This window comes from Vanessa atalanta, chromosome 9, assembly GCF_905147765.1.
Source record: "Vanessa atalanta chromosome 9, ilVanAtal1.2, whole genome shotgun sequence".
Taxonomy (NCBI): Eukaryota; Metazoa; Arthropoda; class Insecta; order Lepidoptera; family Nymphalidae; genus Vanessa; species Vanessa atalanta.
In genome coordinates this window covers 5,569,240-5,593,794 of record NC_061879.1, presented here as the reverse complement: position 1 = coordinate 5,593,794, position 24,555 = coordinate 5,569,240, and the positions used below count along the sequence as shown (strand labels likewise).

Genomic DNA, 24,555 nt, shown 5'->3' with positions numbered 1-24,555 from the left:
CGGGGTCGCTATAGCACCAAGGCGGTAGAATAGAACGGAGTAAAAGATATAAACGATTAATAATAAAAAATATATATAATATAGTTGTTGTTATTGCCTTTCGTTTCACTTAACAAAACAAAATAATAAAAAGTATAATACATCAAAAACGGTAACTGTTTCTTTTAGGCCTAAAGTGAGGGCACTAGAATTAATAACTGCCCTGTACCTCGAGTACTTGGAACTTGGAACATTTAATCGATGACTCATTACCAAATCATTCCAGCTAACAGTTAAGAGGGTACCAAAATCGTGTAACGCAGTGTAATTTTGTGAATGAATTCGGAACGGCAGTGTTTAACCTATTTTGGCCATAAGTTATTGACCCACTAGTATTTATGTAACAATATCTTCGATAATATTATAGGATGTAAATTAATTAAATAAATAAATATGTCCTGTGACTAAGGTAAAGAATGTATCTAATTGTTTATTTTTGTTTGGCCTTAAAACGGGTATTTAAGGGGTATAACAAGGTATTAAGAATATCATTTAATTTGTTGACGTCACAGGCACATTGTATAAAATAATGTATAATAGAAATTAATAAAACAAGCATGACACCAATACATTTATTAGGTAAAAACTGACAGAATTACTACATTTGTTTCCGAAAGGATATTAATACATATAAGCTTAGACTTAATTTTAATGTAATTCTATAGACAAATAATGTTTGCAATCTGACCTTACTTCACATTAATCTTCTGTTTATAAAAAAAAAATGCTTTCCTTTAGTAGTTATAGAGATAGTAAGAATTTCGGTACATGATTACTCATTTCATTTACAAGTTCAGATGATTGGAATCGATTTAGTTAGTTAATTCAAGTCCGTGACAGTCGATTTGGATAGAGCTTCAAATTCGGAAAAAGGAGGTACTATACAGAATGGCCATTTTATCACCAATAAAATGGTTCTTCATGTTGGCACAATTATCAATGTTAATAATATCTTCCACATGACCATATTATAAATATATCTTGCTTGCTAGCTCCTTAGGTATAGAAAAAACACTTTATAATCATTTTGTCTATAGGCATAGTTAAAAAATGTAATATGAAGAAAGATTAAATCTGTACTACCACATCGTAAAATATCAAAATCAATCATATATTAGCAAGTCGACTAATTTGTGCAGCATTTTTAAACCATAAATATCAAGAGATATTAACTGTAAATCACTATTTTACTCTATTCAATTCATGTTTAATAACACGATCTAAATGTAAATATTTCGACATTATTTTTATTCAATGGGAATTTAATAAATGCTTTGATAATTAAAAATGATCAAAGTTGTTTACTCTTTAGGTCTTTTTCTTTGTATACAATTAAATATACCTAGATATTAAGTCAATAAAAAATTGTAAAGATTTTTTTATTACAAAAGAAATGTTGTTTGTTATCGTAAAGTAATAATGGTAAATTTTAAAATTGATTTGGTTTACATCTTTTTTTACTCACTCTTTTATATATATTTTTGTTATAAAATACATTTATTTTTACTTTTTTTTAAAACTAAAAACTCAATTGCTTAGAGGACATTAGTCAATTTAGAAAATAATATATGATAATTCAGCCTCTTTTAAAACTATACTAGTGTTTTCTTCTGAGACAATATAAGAAAATTTTAGACCAGTTTAAAAATCACACTATGCTATAAAAATATTTGCCAATAAGTCTTGATTATTGATAAAATTCGAATTTTTATATACTTACATTCTACCACATAATATTAAATACTACAAGAATATACACAGTAACATATATTATTATATTAATGAGAACAATAATATGAGCGGTCTTGTAGTCGTTATGTATGAGTACATTTAATCTCAGTAAAAACGAGCAGAATTACGACACCATACGATTGAAGAATTTGTTTTATATTTGAAACCTTGGTAAATGTGATGAAGTATATGGTGAGTGAAATAATATATTATAGTATTGCTTACAAAAAAATAATAATAAGTAAAACCAAATATATTAAAAATTAGAAAATTTGTAAATTAAATGACATGATTATAAATATATATAAACTTTTCTTGTATAGGTAGGTGGACGGACAGGCAAGTGGGCTACCTGATAGTAAGTGGTCACCACTACCTTCTTACAACGCCAATATCTATGACATTGGCAATGTAAGAGATATTATAATTTTACCTTGTGTACCTACCATTATTATCTGCCAGGTAATTAAAGGAGCACCAGCTGATTAGCGAACGCCAGTACGGTTTCCGTCGGGTTCGCTCAGCCGGATCTTCTGATCTTCTAGTTGAGTGCAAGAGTGAGGCATTAGCAGCCAGCTTGGGCACAGTAAAGCCTTCGATCGCGTGTGGTACAAAGCGCTTCTTTCAAAGCTTCCTTCCTATGGGCTTCTATAGAAGCATCAAGGTCGTTGTCGACGGTGCATGCTCTAACTTAAAATTCGTCAATTCTGGTGTTCCACAACGCTGCGCACTATCGCCCACTCTTTTTCTTCTGCAAATCAATGACTTGTTGCAAATTAGGAGCAGTCACTGCTATGCAGACGACAGTACCGTATACACCTTAAAGACTTTATATTTCTGGGGGAAAACGTCGACAAAAACCGGAAAAAGCTTGTTTCTGAAATCGAGTCTTTGCTAAATAGAGTCTCGGACTGGGGCCGGCTAAACCTAGTCCAATTGAACCCCAAAACACGTTTGCACGTTAACCGCTAAAAATCACCATTTGTCGTCATCTCGACGATTTGAGGACATACCCAATGCCACCACAGCTAGTATCGGAATACTTGGCGTTGATGTTTCAAGCCTCGTTCAGTTCCTCGGTCAGTTGGAAAGCAAAACCAAACTGGCACCAAAGCTCGGTGTGCTCAGCAAGGCCAGACAGTATTTCACGTCGGCCCATCGCCTAAAACTATACAAGGCGCAAATTCGGCCTCACCAGTCCTCCAATTCCAAGTTCCATCCGAATCACCTAGATATCCAAAAATTCACAACAGCGAGATTTTTAAGTCGTTTTCTGCCTCGCACAACCACTCTGTGGAACCGGCTTTCGTGGGCGGTTTTTCCGAACCGATACGACTTGGGAACCTTAAAAAAAAGAGCCTACACCTTTCTTAAAGGCCGGTGACGCATCTGATAGCCCTCTGGTGTTGCAGACGTCCATGGGCGGTGGTAGTCACTTTCCATTAGATGAGCCTCCTCGCCCGTTTGCCAAATGTACCATTAAAAAATATATATTAACCATACTTTACAACGCCAATACACCGTTAACCTTGGAAACTAATATTTTATGCCCTATTAGCCAGCAATGGTGGACTCACTCAGTTTTCAAAGTAGAATATGTGAGGATTAGTGATACCTACCTAAACGGGCTTAACCTGAAAAGCCCTTTGGCTAAATAATATAATTATACGTTTTGAATTGACTTAATAACTTAATTTTTTTAGTAACAATTAAAATATTTTGGAAACAAATTAAGTAGGATCATAACAAATTGAAAAACTTAGCACTACACAAATTAAATATTTTCACACCAACAAAATAAAAAGGGCTTATATATATATATATCGTCACATAACATTTTACAATATCGTAATGAACTTTATTTTAATAAAATAACTTTAAAACTACATCGTTATAATTACGAAATTTTATGAAAAATTTTATGCAATCTAATACATGATCCCCTCGAAGAGCTACGTTCGGAACGTGGGAATTAAACGAAGAACATACGGCTGTGCTGCAACATCCTATCCAGCACGCGAAGTCGCTTAGGCTTCTTTTCTAATTCAGCGTTGTTGATACGATCCCCGCTGAAACAACAAGTACACGTTAAAATAAAGTATGAGCATGTAGTTCGCCAACAGATTCGGCGTCGCCCCGGGCCGCACCTGGTAAGCGTGCGCGCGCGCAGACACGCCAGGTGCGCGTAGTACGTGGGCGCCGGGTACGACACGGAGCGCGAGCAGCGCGCGTACAGGTGGCACAGGTAGTACGCCAGCTGCTCCACCTCGTCCGACGGGATGTTGCCGTCGTTGCAGATCACGTGGTAGCGCGTCGGCCGCGCCGTGCCCTTCAGAGCCTGGTGCGATACCTGCCGGGTGCTTTGGGCGTTACTGATGTTTCATTGACTAGGAAAATATGCACCGTAGAAACTTGGATTTAATATTTTTTTCGTTATTTCGGAGTTACTCTTCCTTTATCGCTTTTTTTTGCAGTCGTCTACGGTTTTCTAACTGTCTATTATTATTTATAGTATTATAAGAAAACAACGTTTATAATGACAAATATTTTGTGATAAGAATTGAAGTATTAAACTCGATTTGTAAAAAAGGATAATCGTAACTAAAACCCACCAAATAAAAGTCCAACTCGCGCGGGTGTACAATTTCACTGTCAACCACAGTACCGGGCTCTACATTTTGTGGATTACTCTCTCCCAAGAAGAACCTGAAAAAATATTTTGTCTAATTTAATGCAAACGAGACCGAACATTTTGGCAAAAGACTCTACGCCGTCTGTAATAAATCGCGCATTTCAACTGGTTATATCGTGATGAACTTTGCTTGCGGCTACAATTAACTCAGTCAGCTCATACACATTAATACTGTATACTCATATAAAATTCATGATTAATTGATATCGTCTTATTTACTATGTTGTTAGTGGTAGATTTTTGTGCTAGCCTCTCTGGGAAGGTACCACCCGCTCATCAGATATTCTACCGCTAAACAGCAATACCCAGTATTATTGTGTTCCGGTTTGAAGGGTGAGTGAGCCAGTGTAACTACAAGCACAAGGGACATAACATCTTATTTCCCAAGGTTGATGGCGCACTAGCAATGTAAGGAATGGTTAATATTTCTTATAGCGCCGTTCTCTATGGGCAGTGATGACCATTTAACATCAGGTGGCGCTATTTGCTCGAGCGCCTACATATATCATAAAAAAGAAGATTATATGAATATAGTAAAAACATTTTGGCGCATTGAAATACAGAGAAATCGCGTCGTTTAATTTGTTGATGCAATGTCAATGGCAACACCGAGTTCGGAGCTGACATTGCCCTCTTTTTATATAAGACCAACTTCGACACGACGTAATTTTCTTGCACGTTTGCACATGTGCAAAATATATGGGGCAAATACCCAATTAATATTCATAGTCAAATTTGATAAAGTCTTTCGTTAGGTATGCAGACATTTCGAGCCATTTAAATTGCAATTTTGCAAAAGAGATACCTATTATGAAAATATTACTTGATAAAAAAACACACACAAAAGATGACTTACCGCGTGTGATGTCTCTTTTGTACAAGTAAGAATAATATTTCCGGCTTCACCTGTTGATCCAATCGGTGATAAGCTTTCTGTATAGCCACCAGCTCACTTCGCATCACCTAAAACATACAGCATTGTAGTAGTACTCACAGTATTATGTAGAAATTAAACCAAAGGGTCAGTTAACAAATAGATATTAAAAATTCAATAATATTCAGTACTTGAGCGAATTGTCCTTCAGAAACTCCATCACGAAACACAAATATCTTGCGTGGAAGCATGTTTTGTCGCTGTCTGTAATTTTGCAAATGATCAAACATCATGTCTTCAAAGTCCACAATAATTTCTTCCTGAAACAAAAGATATTAACTATTTGTAGGTTTCTAAAGATCTATTGATTAAAACAATAAATTAATACAAATACAAACATATTTTAATTTATTTTCTGTGATTATTAAAAATATTATGACCAATTTGAAAATCACCAAGTTTTTATTTTATTTTTGTACAAAATTTATTTAGGTAATTTTGCACCACCACCAACCCGCATTGGAGCAGCGTGGTGAAATATGCTCCATACCTTCTCAAAAAAAAAAAGAAGATGAGGCCTCAGCCCAGCAGTGGAAAATTTACAGGCTGTTTATGTTATGTAATGTACAAAAGTATAATGTTATTTAAAATTCCATTAAAGCGCAACAAATTTCATTATTATTTGTTGAAGTTCTTTAATGGTCCTTTATTAATTTTATTGATATTAGAATACCACTTGTTAGTATGGCTTTGTGAAACTAGCCCGTGTGAAACAGGACTGTGTACATATCATCCACTCATCACATATTTTCACCACCAAAAAGCATTATGAAATATTTATGGATTTCGGATTGAAGGGGATGAGCTATTCTAACTACAGACACAAAGGAACTAACATCCTAGTTACGGTTGGTGGAGCATTAGCGATGTAAGGCATGATTAATATTTCAATGGGTGGTGGTGATCACTAACCATAGATGCCCCATTTAGTAGTGTGCCTATTTATTTTAAATAAAAAGTTTAGATATTTTTATCACAAACTCACACCACAGTACATGTGTCTATCTGAAAAAAAATATTGAAATTTAATAATAATAATACCTTTGGCGTCTGCATGCTTAATTCAATATTGTATAAGAAACATTTAGGGTCAATCGAAGCGCTAACTGCAGCGATGCTTGGGATTGTTTTCTGTAAAAGAAAAGTTTATATTTAGTAATTTGTAACGTAATTTGGCGCACGTTACATGATTTACAATTTACATATATATATTCTATCAGTACCTGATCTGGGGGAGGATGTGTTACATCAGCGCCGACCATCATGACTCCTCCCTTCTTGATGCACTCGGGTACACAGCGTGCTTCTAAGCATTGATTGATTCCCATGAGCTTAGAATTTACCTTCAAATTGAGAACAATATAATGTAAGATCTCAGTAAACATAATTGTTATTGGTTGTTACATGACGTCGCTTAAAGGATTATTCGAGGTCCAAGATCAGTCTTGGCCTTACCAAAGGTGAGAGGTGTCGTGGGCTTGTTAACACGACACAAATTATAAAAATGTGTCATTCTTACATTTATTTTGACTAATTTTAACAAATGCCTGGAGAGTATCGAAAGATAAGAAATTTCGTTCAAAAGACTTTCTCCATCCCCTTTTAGTGCAATGTGAATAGAAATCTACTCAGATTAAAACTATACATCATAGACAGACAGAGGGCTGCAGTTACTTTTATTCAAAAAACTTTAAGCACTGACTTTCTATTGTGGCATTCGTCTGGAAATGTGTGACAGTAAGAGGACGCCTTCAACGCCTTGTTAATTGGAAACTGGCATAGAGGCACATGCGACCAACAAGAGATACAGTACGAAATAATGGAAAAAAAAGTTGATGGCGTAGACGACGTAAATATTAGGCACAGATATGCAGTACAGCTTGTGAAGTTCATAAATATTACTCATAAACTGCAGCCAAATAATACTCTACCTTTAACAATATATTGCGCACTGTCTGCTCGCTCATACGACGTGAGGCTGTCATATCTTTGATACATTGTGTCAAGATGCCCACTTCAAGTTCCGCCATACGTTTCACCTAAAACGATTTGAACTGTCATTTTTCCGACAATTTTTCTGCTACTTTTCCGACGTGAAATTAGGGCACAATCGGATTATTTATTAAAAATTGCAAACCTCTCGTAGAAAATATCATTACGATACGTATAAACTTTGAAGAGTAGTCACTGATATTCTAATTTCAAAATGTGAACAAGATTTCCGTTGAATTTGACTTGTTATTTTAAATATAAAGGGGAGCAATCAAAAATCTACGAGAAGTTTTAAAGTAATTTGTAATTTAATGTTATTTATTTAATAATGATATAAACCATATTAATATTAAGCTAGTTACTTACCTTTTCGTAGGCATCTCTAAACCTCACCGGGACGATAACGAATAAGATATTTATTCTCTTTTCATACGCTGTTAATAATATCTTATGGATCTCGTTCATTCTAACGTTGAAATTTGTCATCAGGGGATCTCGCACGGACATACCCATTTGAACACCGACTCGCTTTATCTAAAAATAATAAATAAATATTAATAATTATAATTTTAATCTTTAGCAAACAATACAAAATTTAGAAACGAGTTCAAAATTATTTGATACAAAATAATGCTGAGAAAATATATTTCAAGCCTACAAAAATTTTATCCCGTTTTTCATTTTTCAAACATAGACGGGATCAAACAGTAGGTAAACCTTCAGAATCAAAAACAGTCCAATTCAATTAATATATGACGTAGTTAAGAGATAACAATTATAAAAAAAGTACAACCGAATTAATAACTTCCCCCTTTTTTTAAGACCGTTAAGTTGGGTTATTAAATGAAAAACATAAAATTTGATATTTACTACACTTTTATTTGACGATAATTATATTTTACTAGTTACCAATTCCGGATTCGCACGTTAAAAATAAAGGTTCGCACGTTAAATAATAATACGCTTCCTAATAAATCCGTTCGGTAGTTTTGCATTAAGACAGAAAAACAGACAGAAAAACGTTGCTGGGGAGGGGGTAGTACTTTGCTTTATGTAGTAACAATCTTCCTTTTTAATGTTGTCTAACCTCTTCAGCGTGAACTACACTCAGGACCACCAGGATTGATAGCCTTATAAGTTAATCACTTTCAATTATGGTTAAATGTCATTATGTATTAAGGACAATAGTTTCAGTACTCACCATATCTATGAAGCTTTGGCACTGGCATGTGGTAGGGTCTGCTTCGATAGTAATTAAGCCCCATGTTTCAAGCGCACTTGCCTTCAAGAAGCGATTGGCTTGCCATACGCCTTTTCTGTTTTATATTTATATAGATAATATTATGAATTAGTGCAAATATACTGAGTATATATATAAATACAAAGTATTATGTATATTATTTAATTAATTAATAGAAAGAAACCTTCGACTTAATAAATTAAATAATATTAATAAATCTGTTAAAACAATAAAGTATAATTGACTTTAATTGGACAAAATTTTAAAATTTTAGTAATAAATAATAAATAATTTATCAAACATACCTTGGATCAACAGGTTTACCAACTCCGATATCCAATTTGGGCGCTTGCAATACCTTAGCGTCTACTTGGAAGAATTTGTCCGAAACTTCCAATTGGAAGTGCTTGAAGCTGGCATTCGCCGAGTAATTCATCTGTGTTAAAACGTTAATGTTGTAATAGCTCGTTACTTCTATATAGTTCACAAAAACAAAAATAAACAAAAGAATAATAAACAAAGTCGACATTGGATTAAATCAATAGTATGATGACCCTGATGATAAATATTCTTCTAGTTCACCAAAAATATATAAATTTAATATATAGATACATTTAACAGGTTTGTTTTTTTAAATATTGTAGATTAAGCTTAACATTTGCATAACTAACATAAAGGCATTAACTCCTAACTTTACCAAATAAAGTCTGTAACGTCACGTCGTCGAACATTGAGCGACGTGACGTTACACGCGACGGTTTTCGCATTTTTAGGTGTAAATTAAACTTTAAAAATCTTTACTTTAGTATCAGAAGAAAGCAAACTTACGTTACGAATTACTTCTTTAATTTTATTCATGCGCTCGTTGGGAGGAGTTGCTGCTTCGCGGACCATCGTTTGGAGCTGCTTTTCGTTGAGCTGCTTATTTATTGGCTACAGAAGAAGATGATTAAATAAAATAATTAATTAATTTATAATATACAACAATTAAAAAATATTTAGTGTAAAAATTATAACACAACTTACAACATAATTACTATAAAACAAACTATAACATAATTACTATAATTATTATGCGATATTTTGTATATCGTATCTCTCCTCTAACTTGGATTTACGTTATACTGCTGTGCTTGTATGTTGTTATTACTAAAAGCATCAGAATCTAAACTTTTACGGGACATATGATCATTATATAAAGTAAAAATATATAATGAAATCAAACAATTATTCTTTTTATGCAGATGAGCTTACCTGGCCGAAAGAGATATGTAAAAGCTCCATAGGATAATAAATATTTTTATCCTTCGGTCCCACCCACATACAATTCAGGTAAGGATAGCGTAATCTAAAATAGAAAAGAAACATTATGATTTTTTTTTATAATAATAAACTTTATGTTAAGGTCAGAAACTTATTTATGTTTCTTATTTTATACACCGCAAATATATAATTTATTTTTTATATTATTTGCAGATATTTTTCTTAAAAATAATTTTAAATTACTTTATACAAGGTCTGTCATAATTTTTTTATAATAAGCCTAAATAAAGTAGGCGACGTTTGAAATTTTACATAACTAATCAATGCAGTATTTCCAATGAAACCTAATCTAATATTTAGCCTTATAAACAGCCTGTAAACGTCGAGGCATACTTTCTACGAAGTTTTGACTGAATCGAACTCGCTCTTGTCACTGTACATATTTGTGATTTGTGAACGCAATCAGCTTATTCATGTTTTTTTTTCTCTTTGCGAGCTCGATGAGAGTATTTTCATTAGCTTTTCGATTCAAAGGACATTGTGCATAAATTTTCACTTTACTATAGTAGGTTATATTTTTTCCCTGATAAGTTACAACTAGCGACCCGTCCCGGCTTAGCACTGGCCCATTGCTGATACTAAATATTCAACACAATGTCTTTATATACAACGTTCACACCTTTTTTGTCATTAGACAATATAAACCTCTATGTTCCTGCACTTTAAATATGTAGTATCTTCGGAAAAAATCATTTAAATTACATGCTGTATTATTAACTGCCCAATGTATTTCAGTTACTTAATTAGATAAGGATTAATGCTAAAAATCGCTTCGTATAAAAGCCATTATTTTACGTGAAAAGTAAAGGATAAAAAATGGCTATTGTGGGTTATCCCTAAAAGATAGACATATACCATCGATTACATTTTTTGTAGACCTTTTTAAGATGTATAGTACATTATTTTGATCTATCTCGTTCGGCTTAGCCAGCGTTTGCAATGTAAACTCAAAAAACGTGCTTATTTACGACATCTCCTCCTCCTAAAGTATCAGTATTTTTTTACTTTATTGTGCATGTATTATATAAATATAAGCCTTCCTCTTGAATCATTCTATCAAAAAAAAAACGGATTAAATTCCGTTGCTTGTTTTTTAAGTTCTAAACGTACAAAGAAACAAACAGAGAGCAGGAATCGACTTTATTTTATACTATGTAGTGATACCAAGCTTCGTGGAGAAGATATCGCTTTATTGTCACTTGAGGATTTATAAGCCATGGATGCATACTTCTTTTCACCCGGACTATAATAGGCACTCTACGCGCTAGCATCTTCGCTTCCTGCTTTCGAATATTTATAACAATGTTGCAGCATTAACGTAAAGGAAAAGCAATAAACTTTCGTATTAATGATTTATATATACCTGTATTTCTTGTCAACTTCAAAATATTTCTCAACGGTAATTGTCTTCCCTTTCCCTGCGGGGTCGTTGAGAGGGAAGGTGAGCCGGTTCGATGGTTCAACTAGTCCATTGCATATGTATTCTCGGATTTTTGCTCCGCCTCCGATCCTCGCTACAACCTACATGTTTATGTAAAAAATACTATTAATAATTATTTTGAACTTATATTAGTATCCAGCTGCAACTCCGCCAGCGTGTGACCCACACACGCAGGGACAGGGGTTAGGATCCCTATGCTGTTCCATAAGAGCGTGTATGAAAATTCATGAAGATCGGCTCAGTTAAGCATAACTCATTTTTGCTTTGATATTGTTAGTTAGGAAAATTTGTACATTCTAAGCATTGCGACCGAGGTGTTTCGGCTATTATGATATCCCTGGGTTAAGATACAGGTATTTTGCCTATTACTACATATCACATTTAACTTATTATTAAATTAAGAACAAACATTCACTCACCCTCAGTCCCTTAATAAATTGTTCAAAATAATCAACACCCCTTTGTTGATTCAATGGTTTATTTGGATCCAAGCGAAAATCTTTAATTAAAGCATCAATTAAAGATTGATTTCTTGGAAAAGCTTTGTGTGCAACTGAAAATATAATACATGTTTAAATATACATCACCCAAATTTTCTAGATTTTTTTTTTATGAAATTTTATTTTATCGTCCTGATAATGTTGCAGCATGAAAATACAATTTCAGCTTTCAAACAAGCCGTTAAAATCTATTACCTAAGTAATTTAGGCGACTTTAAATAATTTTCTTTATATAACATTTTAGTATCTTAAATATGTATTAGTGTATAATAGAGATATATATTGTAACGTAATTTTGTAATATATTTATAAATAAAACGCACGTTACATGTTTACGTTCTTTTGAAATAAATTCAACAAAATTATTCAAATTCTAACATAAAATATTGGATGTCATCTGTCAAATGAGTTTGACAACAATTTCTAAAGTTACGTTTACGCATAATTTAAAATTACCGCTAATTTTGACATTTGAAATAAAAATGCACTTTTTATGCATTATGCATTTCCGAACTAATTATAATTTATTATCTTTATATTATCTTTGAGATGATCTTTGAAATTTGTCTAAAGATTCGCTTTCGCTCCGCTTTTTGAGTCGAAATGTGACGCTAATTTATTTTCGAAGTTTTTATAACTTTTATTTTGTTTTAAACTTTGAATATTGTTGAAAATAGTTCCAATTCTTCATAATAGAACTCACTTTTATTATGAAGAATTGGAAATAAATCCATGTCGGATTATTAAAATTAATTCCGATATTTGTCGCCTCGTGGTAAGTTTTGAATCTTTCTTCGAAATTTGAATTTATTCGAATTGTACTGTGTCCTAACAACGATTGTGGTTCTTTTCAGGGAATTTTTAGAATATTTCCCATGGTGCATTTTGTTATTTGTGAAAAATAACCGGGATTGACCGGATAAGTCGTTTGGAATATTAAAGTTAAAAGTCTAGGATTTCGGAATTTGTAATAGATTCTAATCAGAATTTATTTCTCCTTTTACAGTTATTTTTCAAAATTATTTTTCAACGTTATTTTTCAAAGATATTTTTTAACATTAATTTGCTACGATATTTTTCGTCGTCGTTCTTCAATTATCTCATGGATTAATCTCTTCAGTTATTTACTGGGATATAAATAAATTTCGGGAATTATTTTCTTTGGCATTATCTTGGATTGTATTTTTTCAACACTTTTCGAGGAACATTTAAACTTCATTTCGTTGGATATTTTGAAGATTTAAATAGAAGTTTACTTCTGGGAAACTTATAATTTGAAATTTACTTGGTGAAGATGGATTTTAAAAAACTTTTAAGGAAGTAAAACTTTATCACACTAATTTATATTACTGGATCTTGGTATGTAATTTTTACATATTTATTTTCGCCGAAATTTAACCGCGCGATATTTAATTAGAAATTTATTTATATTTATAAAAAATTTGGCATTCAAACTTTATTCAAACCTTATTCAAACTTTATTCAAACCGCATTCGAATTTTATTTAAACAATACATTTTTTCACTATTTGAATTTACTGTTTAAATTAATTTATAATTATTTAGACATTTGGTTTAATCCAGTTGATAAGCTTTACTTGTTTGTAACTTTAAGTAACTTAGTTGTCAATTTTGAATAATTTAACTTAAAGTTGAAATTTGACATGTATTTAAATATTTTTGTTGAACTTAAATTTTTTTTTACATTTAGTAAATATTTGTTTAAGCTTAATTTAATGTTAACAATTAAATTTTGAATATTATAAGATAATTACTTTTTCATTTTTTTTAATAAAATATTTTTGAACATAGATTTGCTGTTTTCGTAAATCTATTTTAACTAATTTTGTTTTACTTTGTTTTCTGTGTGTTTCGTGTTGTTTGTGGTGTACAATAAAGTATATTTCATTTCATAATTAATCAAATCCATCCATATTTGAAATTCGAACGAATGAAACGAAAAATTTTTTTATATTGGTTCAATATCAAACTAAAAAAAATTACCATCAATATTAATGAAGGCACGGGAAGTAAATATTGCAGACTGAAATAGCCCGGTCCACATCTCCATGCCATAGAACAAGTCTATCGGGCTCCTCGGCCGCATGAAATATTGTCTTCCCACCTACGAATATTAATTATGTAATAGAATATTGTATTAATACGCAATGATTACATATTTTATATATAATATTTGTACTAGAGTTCATCTAAAGTAAAACTTTAAATATGAAAACAGTCGGTGCGCAAAAGTATTTTTTTTGACAACTCTTTTTCTACGTCTATTCTATTGTCAGTCCAGTGTCCAGTGTCTGATACTCATACTCTTAGAATGTTTGCTTTTTTATATACATTTTATACGAATTCTATTGGAGCTAATATATAGTTTAGTTCAAAATGCAATGTTGTTATCCCGAGACTCACTTTCACATAATTTTCCAAAGTTCCTTGCTGTAAAATTACATCGATTGCTTGAATGGCTTCTGTTGGTGGATTCAACGAACTTTCGCCATTCTTCATGTGCCTAAAAGAACAAAAATTTAAATATATCGACCATTGAAATATACCAAATAGTAGGACCTGATCTCATCACGCCATAATTTCAATGTCACTTACTTACAGTTTTACATAAAAATAAACTAATAAAAGTAAACAAACTTAGACTTACATTTACCGCTACACTATTTGCTAATAGCTATATAGTGCTCGACGTATAGTTCTTAATTAATATATCTTTATTGATAATAAACTTAAATCATTATATTCCCTGTAACATAACTTCTAATGTTCTGATACCAATTTCAATTTAAAAAAAATTTGTTTTTTTAAATCAATATACTTTCACGTGCTATGTAAGTGAAGTCTACATATAACTAAATAAGTTCACCAATCCACTTTCGGTAAATTACTCTTTTTTTTTAACTACCATTAATAATGCAACTCATTATCAAAATTTTACGTTACTATACCATATACAATAAAATATTAAAAGTATTAATTATTAAATGTTTCATTATCTTTACAGGCATCGTTTCGTGAAAAAACGTGATATTTCGAAGTAAATAAATTAAACTAATTTACTGTAAAATTGTGTTGATATCCACAACTCCAGTCGCCTTCATTGTCACATCGAAATTCATCTTTACTTTATTGTCATCAAGAAGTTCCACCTGAAATTATATATTTACATTTAGATATGTTTTTAAATTTAATTTAAGATATAGGGAGGCGGTCGATCAAATGGGCCACCACTTGGTAAGTGTCACCACCCGTAGACGTAACATCTGCAAGAAATATTAACCATTCCTTACATCACGAATGTAACACCAACCTTGCACTGTCACACTAGTCCTTCACACCGAAACACAACAATGCTAAATATGCTGCTTAGCAATAGGAGTAAGTGTGGGGTACCTACCCACACTTACATAAAACCCTATCATCAGGGATGGTCTACGTGAGTGTTGTACATAAAACTTAAATAAATCTATTGTGTATATAATGTTATAATGACTACTATCTCGAAATAACTTTTCTCAGCTCGAGCAGGAATTAAGTCTTTTAAAGTAATTATCCTTTTCTATCAACAAATTATTTATCAATGATCATTAGCAGTTCGGAGTTTTAATGTTGGCAGTATCACACTCACGTGCCTCGTAAAGCACGTCGAGCCCTGGCTCCTGCACCTAACTTACTACGGACGTGGCGGATTGTTTTTCCATCGGATAAGAGTGAACAATAGAGCACACATATGCTTTCCCGCACATCATTGTGCAATATAATAATATGACCTGCGAAGTTAGCAGCCGTAGTTTATCTTAAGAATAAGAAAACTTGGTCCAAAGAGTATCTATCATCATTCTCATGAATAATAAAATATAAATAAACATTTTAATGTAATCAGTATCAAGTCAAGCTATCTGTGCAGCCATACTATAATACGAGGAATCTCAAAAGAAAATTTATCTTCTGTAAGGCGATAATTTAAAAAATAAGACTCCTATAATTTAGATATTATAAGAAATACCTAATTTAGATAATTTGGTTATTTCTTCGCGTTCACGGCATTTATTTAGTCGAACGGTACAATTTCCAATGACGGCTGGGTATTTAGTTGCATTCAAGTAGCGGAATCTTTCCTAATTTACGTAACCATTCATGTGAAAATGAGCTTCATCCAAAAACAAAATGTTGTTAAACTTCAAGATGCGCTTATTTGCCTGGTTTACAAAATTAGGTTCTTGACTTTCAAAGTACTTGCGCGCTTCACTCAGACTCTTTTACATTTACACTTCACGTTTTCGGATTTTGGTTTTTCTAGCGTTCAACATGTATATTAAAATTGTATGACTCATTTTCGAATGAATATATGAAATAATTGCTTAGACCATAATTTAAGTGACAAAAACCTCGAATACTCCAGAAAATTCTACGCGCTAGTCACTGATTCACCGTTCTTGTAAATCTCTAGAACGAATAGGCTAGTTGACAAAATTTGGAAATTAGTTTAACTATAGCTTAGCATCTATTTCACCCCAAAAATATACTATTTTAAGAAAAATAGGTTTTTTATGTTAGTATTTTGAGTTTTTAGAAATGAACTTGAAATTGACCGCGAAAAAGGCTAAGACTGTGATGGCGTCTTGAATGACGTCACACCTCGCGAAACAGCCGTGTTTGTGTATGACAGTCAATTGTGTTTTTTAATAAATAATGAATTCCTCGTATTATAAATACTGTATGGTGCCCCAATGTGAAAGTACAATGATAAAAACGCCAGACAAATTATTCATATACGTACCAAACAATAAATAAATACGAATAAAGTGCTTAAAAATGGCATGGAGGCAAGATGCTCTTATTTTGTCAACTAATTCCACAATTTATTTCTGTGAAGATCATTTCGATGTAAGTATTAAATACAACTTGATATATCTAGTTATAAATGTATCGTAAAAGAAATGAATTTAGCAAATATAATATATTACACATAACCTATAAAATGTTAGGACTAGAATAGGACTTTATGATTTGTTTGAGTTAAAATATTATTTTCGTTTTATAAAATGTAATAATTCAAACTCTTCTTATGTTTTTAGTTGCCAAATGATATGACTAATTATACAGAGTATCATATTATGGGTAAAGACACAAGTGCGCATGAAACCAGGTTGTATACCAACGAAGTTCGAATGCCAAGAAGATATATGTTGAAAAAACAAAGTTTGTCAATAATCGCAGAGTGTTTGAAAGATCCAGAACCAAGTAGTACCCCCAGTTTATCTGCCATAATGATAATTGATAGCAACAACGTAGCGTTCCGCGCTTGTTTCGCGAGGTGTGACGTCACGCAACTCTGATTGGTGTTTAATGTCACGTGATTAAATGCCTCATTTTGTCGATTTTATTTTCCAAAAATATAATTAATCTTTTATTATTTTTGTAGAAAAGTTGTTTTTTTATTTACTAATTATCATGGTTGATTAACCATGATAATTAGTTTTGATACTACATGATAATGATTTTAGATTTATTATTAGTGGAAACAAGCCTATTCCCGAGAGCCAGGCTACCGACTGACATAACCCCAGCGCCTTAAGATTCGAAGCGTTCACGCAGTCATCTAAACAAAGGTATACTTTCCTTTGAGACACCTTATATATCTTACATATATATACATACGTTTTACTCCTGTTTATTCGAGTAACAACATTCTATTTTACTTGCCTTTCTTCACTATACTATAAAACTTCTGAGAACAACAATAAACAGATTTGGTTGTTCCTTTTGATATATATGATATGATAAAATTTACGTCGTATGTGTGATTAAAGTTATATATTATATGTTCTGATTCGAGTACTATGTACTGTATATGACAATATAACTTACGTTTACGTTCATACGTTCTTCTGATGTATTCCAGAGACGTGTTAATGAGTAACAATTTTTTCTTTGATCGAATGCAACTACGTGATTTGGAAATTTCATATTTTTTACAGCCATAAAAGCCTTTGGTGTTAACTTTTTCGGTTTCTCTGGCTTAATCGAAACGTCGTAGCGATACTGAAAACAGATAAATTATTATTAATATAAAAAGCAAAGCAATTAGACAAAAAAGTTGATAAACAAAATACATGTACTACAATAACATGCAACTAATTTTTTTTTAATATTATACTATAAGGTTGGCTGTTTTTATTGAAACCGAAATCGCTCGACGGAGACACCGACACTGTCTTTTCGGCTTTCCCACAGCCCCAACGATCGTTGTTTGGGAGCTTGGCGAGTGAAGAGACTATTGATGTGCGTGATAATGATAACTGTCATGGTGAACTCCACTTAGTCACAAACAGAGCTGTACACGAAAGATACATCCATCCGGCAACCTTATCTGTCACAGCATCTTAAGAAGATAAATATAAATATAGCTTTATAAGAACCCGATGTTGTTACAGTGTCACCGGATTGTAGTAGTATTGGTTAGAGTCCACCTTTACTTTGCATCTGAACGCACTCGTTTCTATAAGATCTAAATAGTAGATGGTGATTTCTTTGAAAAGGACCTCCACGGTCAAAATCGGTCACTGAGGTATAATTTAATCTTTTAAATTTAAGTCTAAAAGGTAAAACAGTCTTAAAATATGTTAAAAAGGCAATATAAATGAAGTACTTACTATTTTAAGAGGCTTAATTTTCATCTCTAAGTAATTTGTAATTAACTTGATTGGTCTTGATTGTCTAGTAACAATACCGCCGGGACATTTTGTTGGTATTTTAAATCTATTTGGAGTTTCAGAGGATTTGCTTCCAAATGATATCGTTTTATCTGATTTGGGATCAGGAGCATATCCTCTTCCTCTACTACGTCCTACACCAGATGATTGTGGTTGTGAGAATGTTGGCGGTTTGGCAAATTGTGGTGCTGTTTCTGTTTCTGAGAAAGACCGTTGCGGTGGTTGTTGGTGTTGTTGAACAGTTGGTTGTGGTGCTCCCCAGCCACCCATAGGTTGTACTTGAGGTTGCACTGGTACTTGTGGCTGAATAGGTTGAATTGGGACAACTTGTGCCTGTGGAACCATTTGTGGAGGACCCCAGCCTCTGCCACGGCCTAACCCAGTAGAAAGTTTGGGAAAGGCTTGTGCAGGACCAGCTGCAGTGAGTCCAGTCATTTGCTGGGCAGATGAATCACCTACATGAGAGGTATCATCTTTCTTCTTTTTACGAGGACGTTTTTTACTAGATCCCTCTATACCTAAGCCAAAACATTCATCTTTGGGTTCGCTAGGCTCAGGTTTATCAGCTATATTCAACTTTTGAACTTCCGCAATGGGTGCTTGAGAAGTAGAAGGTTGAGTTTCAGGTGAGGTACCAGATGCCCCAATATCTTTCTCCGAATGTTTATTCTTCTTCTTTCCACCTAAAAGTCATGACAAAGAGAATAATTTAAAAGTAACATGCAAATATATTTACTTGCAATACATTAGGATGATTTGATCATTCGATTTTTTAAATTATTATTATGTTTAACTACACATATTTTTGTAATATATGGATATTTTTAAGTTCAACATAAACTATAAAATTATACTGATAAAATTTGAAATTCAAATTCAAAAGTCAAAATCAATTCTCAGTCAAATTGGAAATATAAAAATCTCAGTACCAAGTATAAATTATTTATTTATTTATTTAAATAAATAAAGTTGTTATATAATTTATACAAGTATAAATTATGTTGAATTATGAGGAATGAAGGAACAAAAAATTAATTAAAATATTAAATTATATTTATATTTTTTATTAAATATTTAATTTCAATTCAGACCTACTATTTATATCCCATTGCATTAAAAGATGTAGGACTCAATTGACATTAAATGCCTTAAACCAAGAGTAACAGTGATAAAACTATCAATATATTTTAATTATATTTATTATTTTCTATGATGACTGACTCCGATTTTACACATGAGACTAAGTGTATTTACACATCCATTCCCTAATTCTTTATATACCTATACCAAATTTCAAACTTACAGATTATGCAGCACAGGAGAATTAGATGGTATGGAAATGAATAGGTTATTATTGGTTCCTTACTATATTGTAATTTTTTGTAGTATAAAAAATATATTACCTTTCCCCATACTGAAGGCTGGCTTATCTGAAAAAAAAAATAGCAGTTTTATATATACCACAGTTATTAATTCAGAATTTTAAAAACACTGACTATAATTGGATGAAGGCATTGATGTATTAAAAACAGGTTAGTGTTATTACATGTTAATAAAAAAACATTAAGAATTACTGAAATCCTAATAGGTAATACATATTTTATCCAAAAAAATATAGTACTAAAAGTGTTTAACTTTACTAAATCTAAAAAAGATCATAAGAAGAAGTGTTTCTTATAATCTTTTTTAGAATAACTAAAGTTCCCTATCAAAGTTTTATGAATTATATTGATATTGTAACTAATATTTATTTTCACAAGACGAAAACTCAATATTAGTTTTTGTGAACTAATTTTTTTAAACATTTCTATTTAAACCAATATAAAACATGATTGTTTTTGGTTTTCATTTATTTTAGTTTCATCTATAAAAAAATTACATCAATGAAAACTTAGAACTTTAAATCTTTCATTTTAGATCAATACAAAAGAAGGAACAAGTCACCTGAAAACAACTTTTCGTGCAATCTTTTTGGCAGATTGGAAAACGAAAGATTGGTAATAAAAGTCAAAATATATATCTTACATATTAATCGCATAAGCCTATTTTTGTCCCAGTGATTATGCGATGATAGCAGCACATAAAAAATCGCTTATGGTCTATGGTGGAAAAACAGGATTCTTGATTGCAATTTACTAAATTGTTATGATTTAACAAAGATTTTTATTTTAGATTGAAAAAAAGTTACTGGTTGGTTTGAGAGAAGTACTATGGCCGTGTAAGAAAAAAATGAAAAACGTAAACAAAATTAAAGTAAATTGTCATCGACAAACTCCAAATCTAACTGAACTAATGAAAACTATTTGTCAATAAAAAATTTATTTGAAAAAGGTTCCATCATTTCGGCGCCAAATTTAGATGAGTAACTTGCAGTTTACTATGAAATGAAATCAAAACAAATCCAGTTATAGGTATCGAAATTCCTAATAAATCTTTTAAATCAAAAAAGTAAATGAATTTAAACAAAACCAAGTAAAATTCATACAACCTCCCTCTTTAAGAATTTTAACTTATAGCTCATATTGTTCTTATTATTAATTCATTAAGAGGACAGTCCTTGCGGAACGCTAAAATAGCGCTTACTATTTTCAAAATATCTTAAAACTGGAGCATTGATTATGGATAAAAAAAATACATTCAGTATCGGAATAGATATATCTCAAGTTTCACCGGACCATATTTATAAAATATATATCAATAACTTAGTAAATTCATCGTCAAAATCACTCCAAACACTGAAATCGAACTTTTCTATTAAAATTTTTTAAGCTATTTAGCTGCTAGTTTATACATGTATTTTTGGTTAAATGGGGACACAAAAGTGTAAATAATAAGTTCACCGTGTTCAATTTCTATTATATCACACAATATTATAGTAATTTTTATTTAAATATTGCTTACTTTTTGGCATTCTTCGTCCATACTTTTTAGTATGGAGAAAATAATTTGACGGTTTTGACTTATTATTCGACATTTCTGTCAATAAATTTTCAGTCCCTCCTCAGAGCTCAAGGTGGGAGCACGTCAGTTTTTATTTCAAGCCGAGTCTTATAATTTCGCGAAACGTCTACGCACACATAGACAAGTTAGCATAAGGGTGGGGTGCGAGTGTCGTGGGACGCAATTGTTTATTTTTAAAAGCTTTTATTTAACTTGCAATGTATGTATATATTTATGTACTGGTGGAATCTTGCTATTCATTTTTAAAGAAGATATATTGAACCGATTTGGCTGAAATTTTGTATACACATTAAGTTTGGATGACAATACACGATAAGCTGACGCTGAGAGTTTGACGTCATTCTAATTCCAATATGGTGGAACATTCGAGATGACAGAATAGTTATTTTTTATGCACTTCTGCAATATAGGTATCAAATGATAGGGCTCGATGTGAGTAAGTAGAAAAATAATGTGACGTAATACTTTTTTTTAATAAAGACTTGTTTAATCAAGAAAAAGTATTTTGTTTTTTAATCAAATAGAAACTATTACTAGATAATTTAAAAAAATCATTTGATATTAATTTACCTCCATTATTTTTATTTATAAAATTTAAATACTTCACTCCCTAATTCGGTATACCTACCAACCTTAATATATCCAGAAAATAGTAATTATTTAGTTAGACAAATGCAGTTGAAACAATAAAAATCATAATGTATAATTAAGCATCTTAATGCACTCTGACCGCACCCTATGCTAACAAATAATTTATAATTGTGTTTGCGAGTGACAACCTTATAACTAATACATTACTTGTAATTAAATGTATTTTTATAAATCCTACGTTATGAATGCACAATGAAAATTTAATTTATTCGTTGCACCTAAAAAAAGCAACTTATTGTCTCCGGGGATGCGTACAATACACTGCATAATGCAACTGTATTATTGGAAAGTACCTATGTGTGTGTTCTAAAATAAATTCCCACGCTTACAAACTACGCTCTTAAATTTAATTTGTGTGTTTTCTACTAATATTTTAATAAAAGTTGGACAGTTGAATTGATTTTTATCAAAAATTGTAAGATTATATTATGATTATTAACAATACTTAAAGTTATACTATGATGTTTTATTAGTTTTTTACTGGACACTAACATTAAATATTTATTGTTGATCCACAGTTTTTATAGTATTCCCTTTTTTATATTATTAACATTAAAAACTTTACTTATATCAAATGTTTATAAGTAATTATTAAAAACTAACTATAAATATTAGACATATTTTATGATAGAACTTAGGTAGTACTTGATTAAATAAAACTTAATTAAATTGCAATCTCTAATTTTTTAATTACCAACAAATCCTTGTGTCTATCTAAAAGCTTTCAAAAGTACCATATTCCAATACATAATAAGTACCATAAAGTTTATATATAAATTACTAAATTAATAAAATATGTTTTCAATTTTCAAACACGAATGACGAAACTCTCAAAATGGAAGACATCAGACATGCAATCGCTTATTTGATTTAAATTAAAGGAGAATCTTTTTAAAATATATGATGATTAATTGATGATATGATTAGTATTTTTTCAAGAACCAAAAATTGAATCGAATAACAAGTTTTCTTTTTATATTAATATGATAAAATCTTGTGCAAGATGGTCAAAAATACGGAAAATATACAAATTAGTTGGCCAATAATATGAACACGGATGTTCTATGATATAATGTATTTAAAGTTATAATAAAAAATATGGAGAAAAATGAAAATTTTACTAATATAAGGTTTCAAAATTTAATAATATACGTACATACTAAACTTCAAAACAATGAATTCTTGCTCGTTACTTCTGTTTTCAATTCCAAACCCTGTTCCTAACAATATAATTCTTTTCTAACTTTGAATTTCACTTCGGAAACTTGGAATGTTTAAATAATTTAGCAAGTTAGTACGATATATGAACGAATCACAATAATTCTATATCTGACAAAGATATATAGCAAAATCATTAAATTGTTATTCCTCGACCATAGATCGTAGAGCATAGAGTTCTATTCCATTCCGATTTCCGATCAATACAGTAATTGCTTAATTATTTCTTCCAGGGTTTATAAATCTAATAAGTGGATGTTCTTTTCTCACTTTATATAATTAGGGTATAATTTACGCCTTATTTCAAATGTAGTATACATAAATCAAATATAATATACATATAATAAACGCAATTATAACAATATTAGCTAAATTAAATTAAACTACAAAACAAACGGAAAGTCGTTTTTTGCCTAGAATTAGTATGATCTCATTTAGAAGATTCCGACAATGACAAATTTCTTTAAAGATTATCAAGTAATTTTTACAAAACTAAAAATATTATCATTTTGCATTTCAAAATAAATATTCAGTTAAATAAAATGTAAAATGTTAAAGAAAATGACTAATAATTTTGTCTATGAATGGGAATAAACAGAAACAAACATGCTAGGAACCTTTTAATTTTTTCTCTTTCAAACTCAAAGATTCATTTAAGCCTGAAGCCAAAGAGTATATAGTTAGTACGTTTCCTAAATTACACTCCAGTAGAAGAGGGTGGTTACGTTTGGCAAAGAGGTCGGGTTTCGGTCGGCGTTGGGAATACATACAAAGGTCACAATTGACTATAGTGTACTTACACATAATTATGTCCTTCTGATAACAACACAAATTAAGACCTTTACACAGCACTGGAGACTTACACTATATAAAGACAAGTTACATTATATAATGACAATTTAGTACAGAAACTTATTTTATGTCAACTTAACAATTAGGGGAAAAAAACATGTTTTCGGCCCGTAACATATTTGTAAATAAATAACACTAAAAATTATTTTTACTTTAGTAAATTATTTATGACATTTTTTTTTACTTATTTTAGAAAGTTCGACAAGTAAATATTTAAATGTTATAGCTTATATCAGCCTCTGCAG

The 24,555-nt window shown here is 31.2% G+C and overlaps 1 protein-coding gene across 2 annotated transcripts; it reads right to left on the bottom strand.

Annotated features, from left to right (window-relative positions):
• Positions 1-951: 951 nt before the first annotated feature.
• LOC125066540 (protein argonaute-2-like) lies at positions 952-24,345 on the bottom strand. 2 transcript variants are annotated; one of them, XM_047674648.1, is made up of 22 exons: positions 24,259-24,345; positions 20,032-20,058; positions 18,569-19,311; positions 17,784-17,957; positions 14,973-15,061; positions 14,316-14,415; positions 13,896-14,016; positions 11,812-11,945; positions 11,315-11,472; positions 9,883-9,976; positions 9,457-9,561; positions 8,934-9,064; positions 8,590-8,704; positions 7,755-7,922; positions 7,328-7,435; positions 6,620-6,739; positions 6,438-6,527; positions 5,528-5,656; positions 5,319-5,425; positions 4,383-4,476; positions 3,918-4,120; positions 952-3,839 (listed from the first exon to the last, which is right to left on the bottom strand). In XM_047674648.1, the coding sequence occupies exons 1-22, from the start codon at positions 24,260-24,262 to the stop codon at positions 3,743-3,745; spliced, it is 3,111 nt and encodes a 1,036-aa protein (XP_047530604.1). In that variant the 5' UTR covers positions 24,263-24,345; the 3' UTR covers positions 952-3,742. The 2 variants fall into 2 exon arrangements, with proteins under 2 accessions (XP_047530604.1, XP_047530605.1); XM_047674649.1 differs by lacking the exon at positions 24,259-24,345 and adding an exon at positions 23,397-23,605.
• Positions 24,346-24,555: the final 210 nt, after the last annotated feature.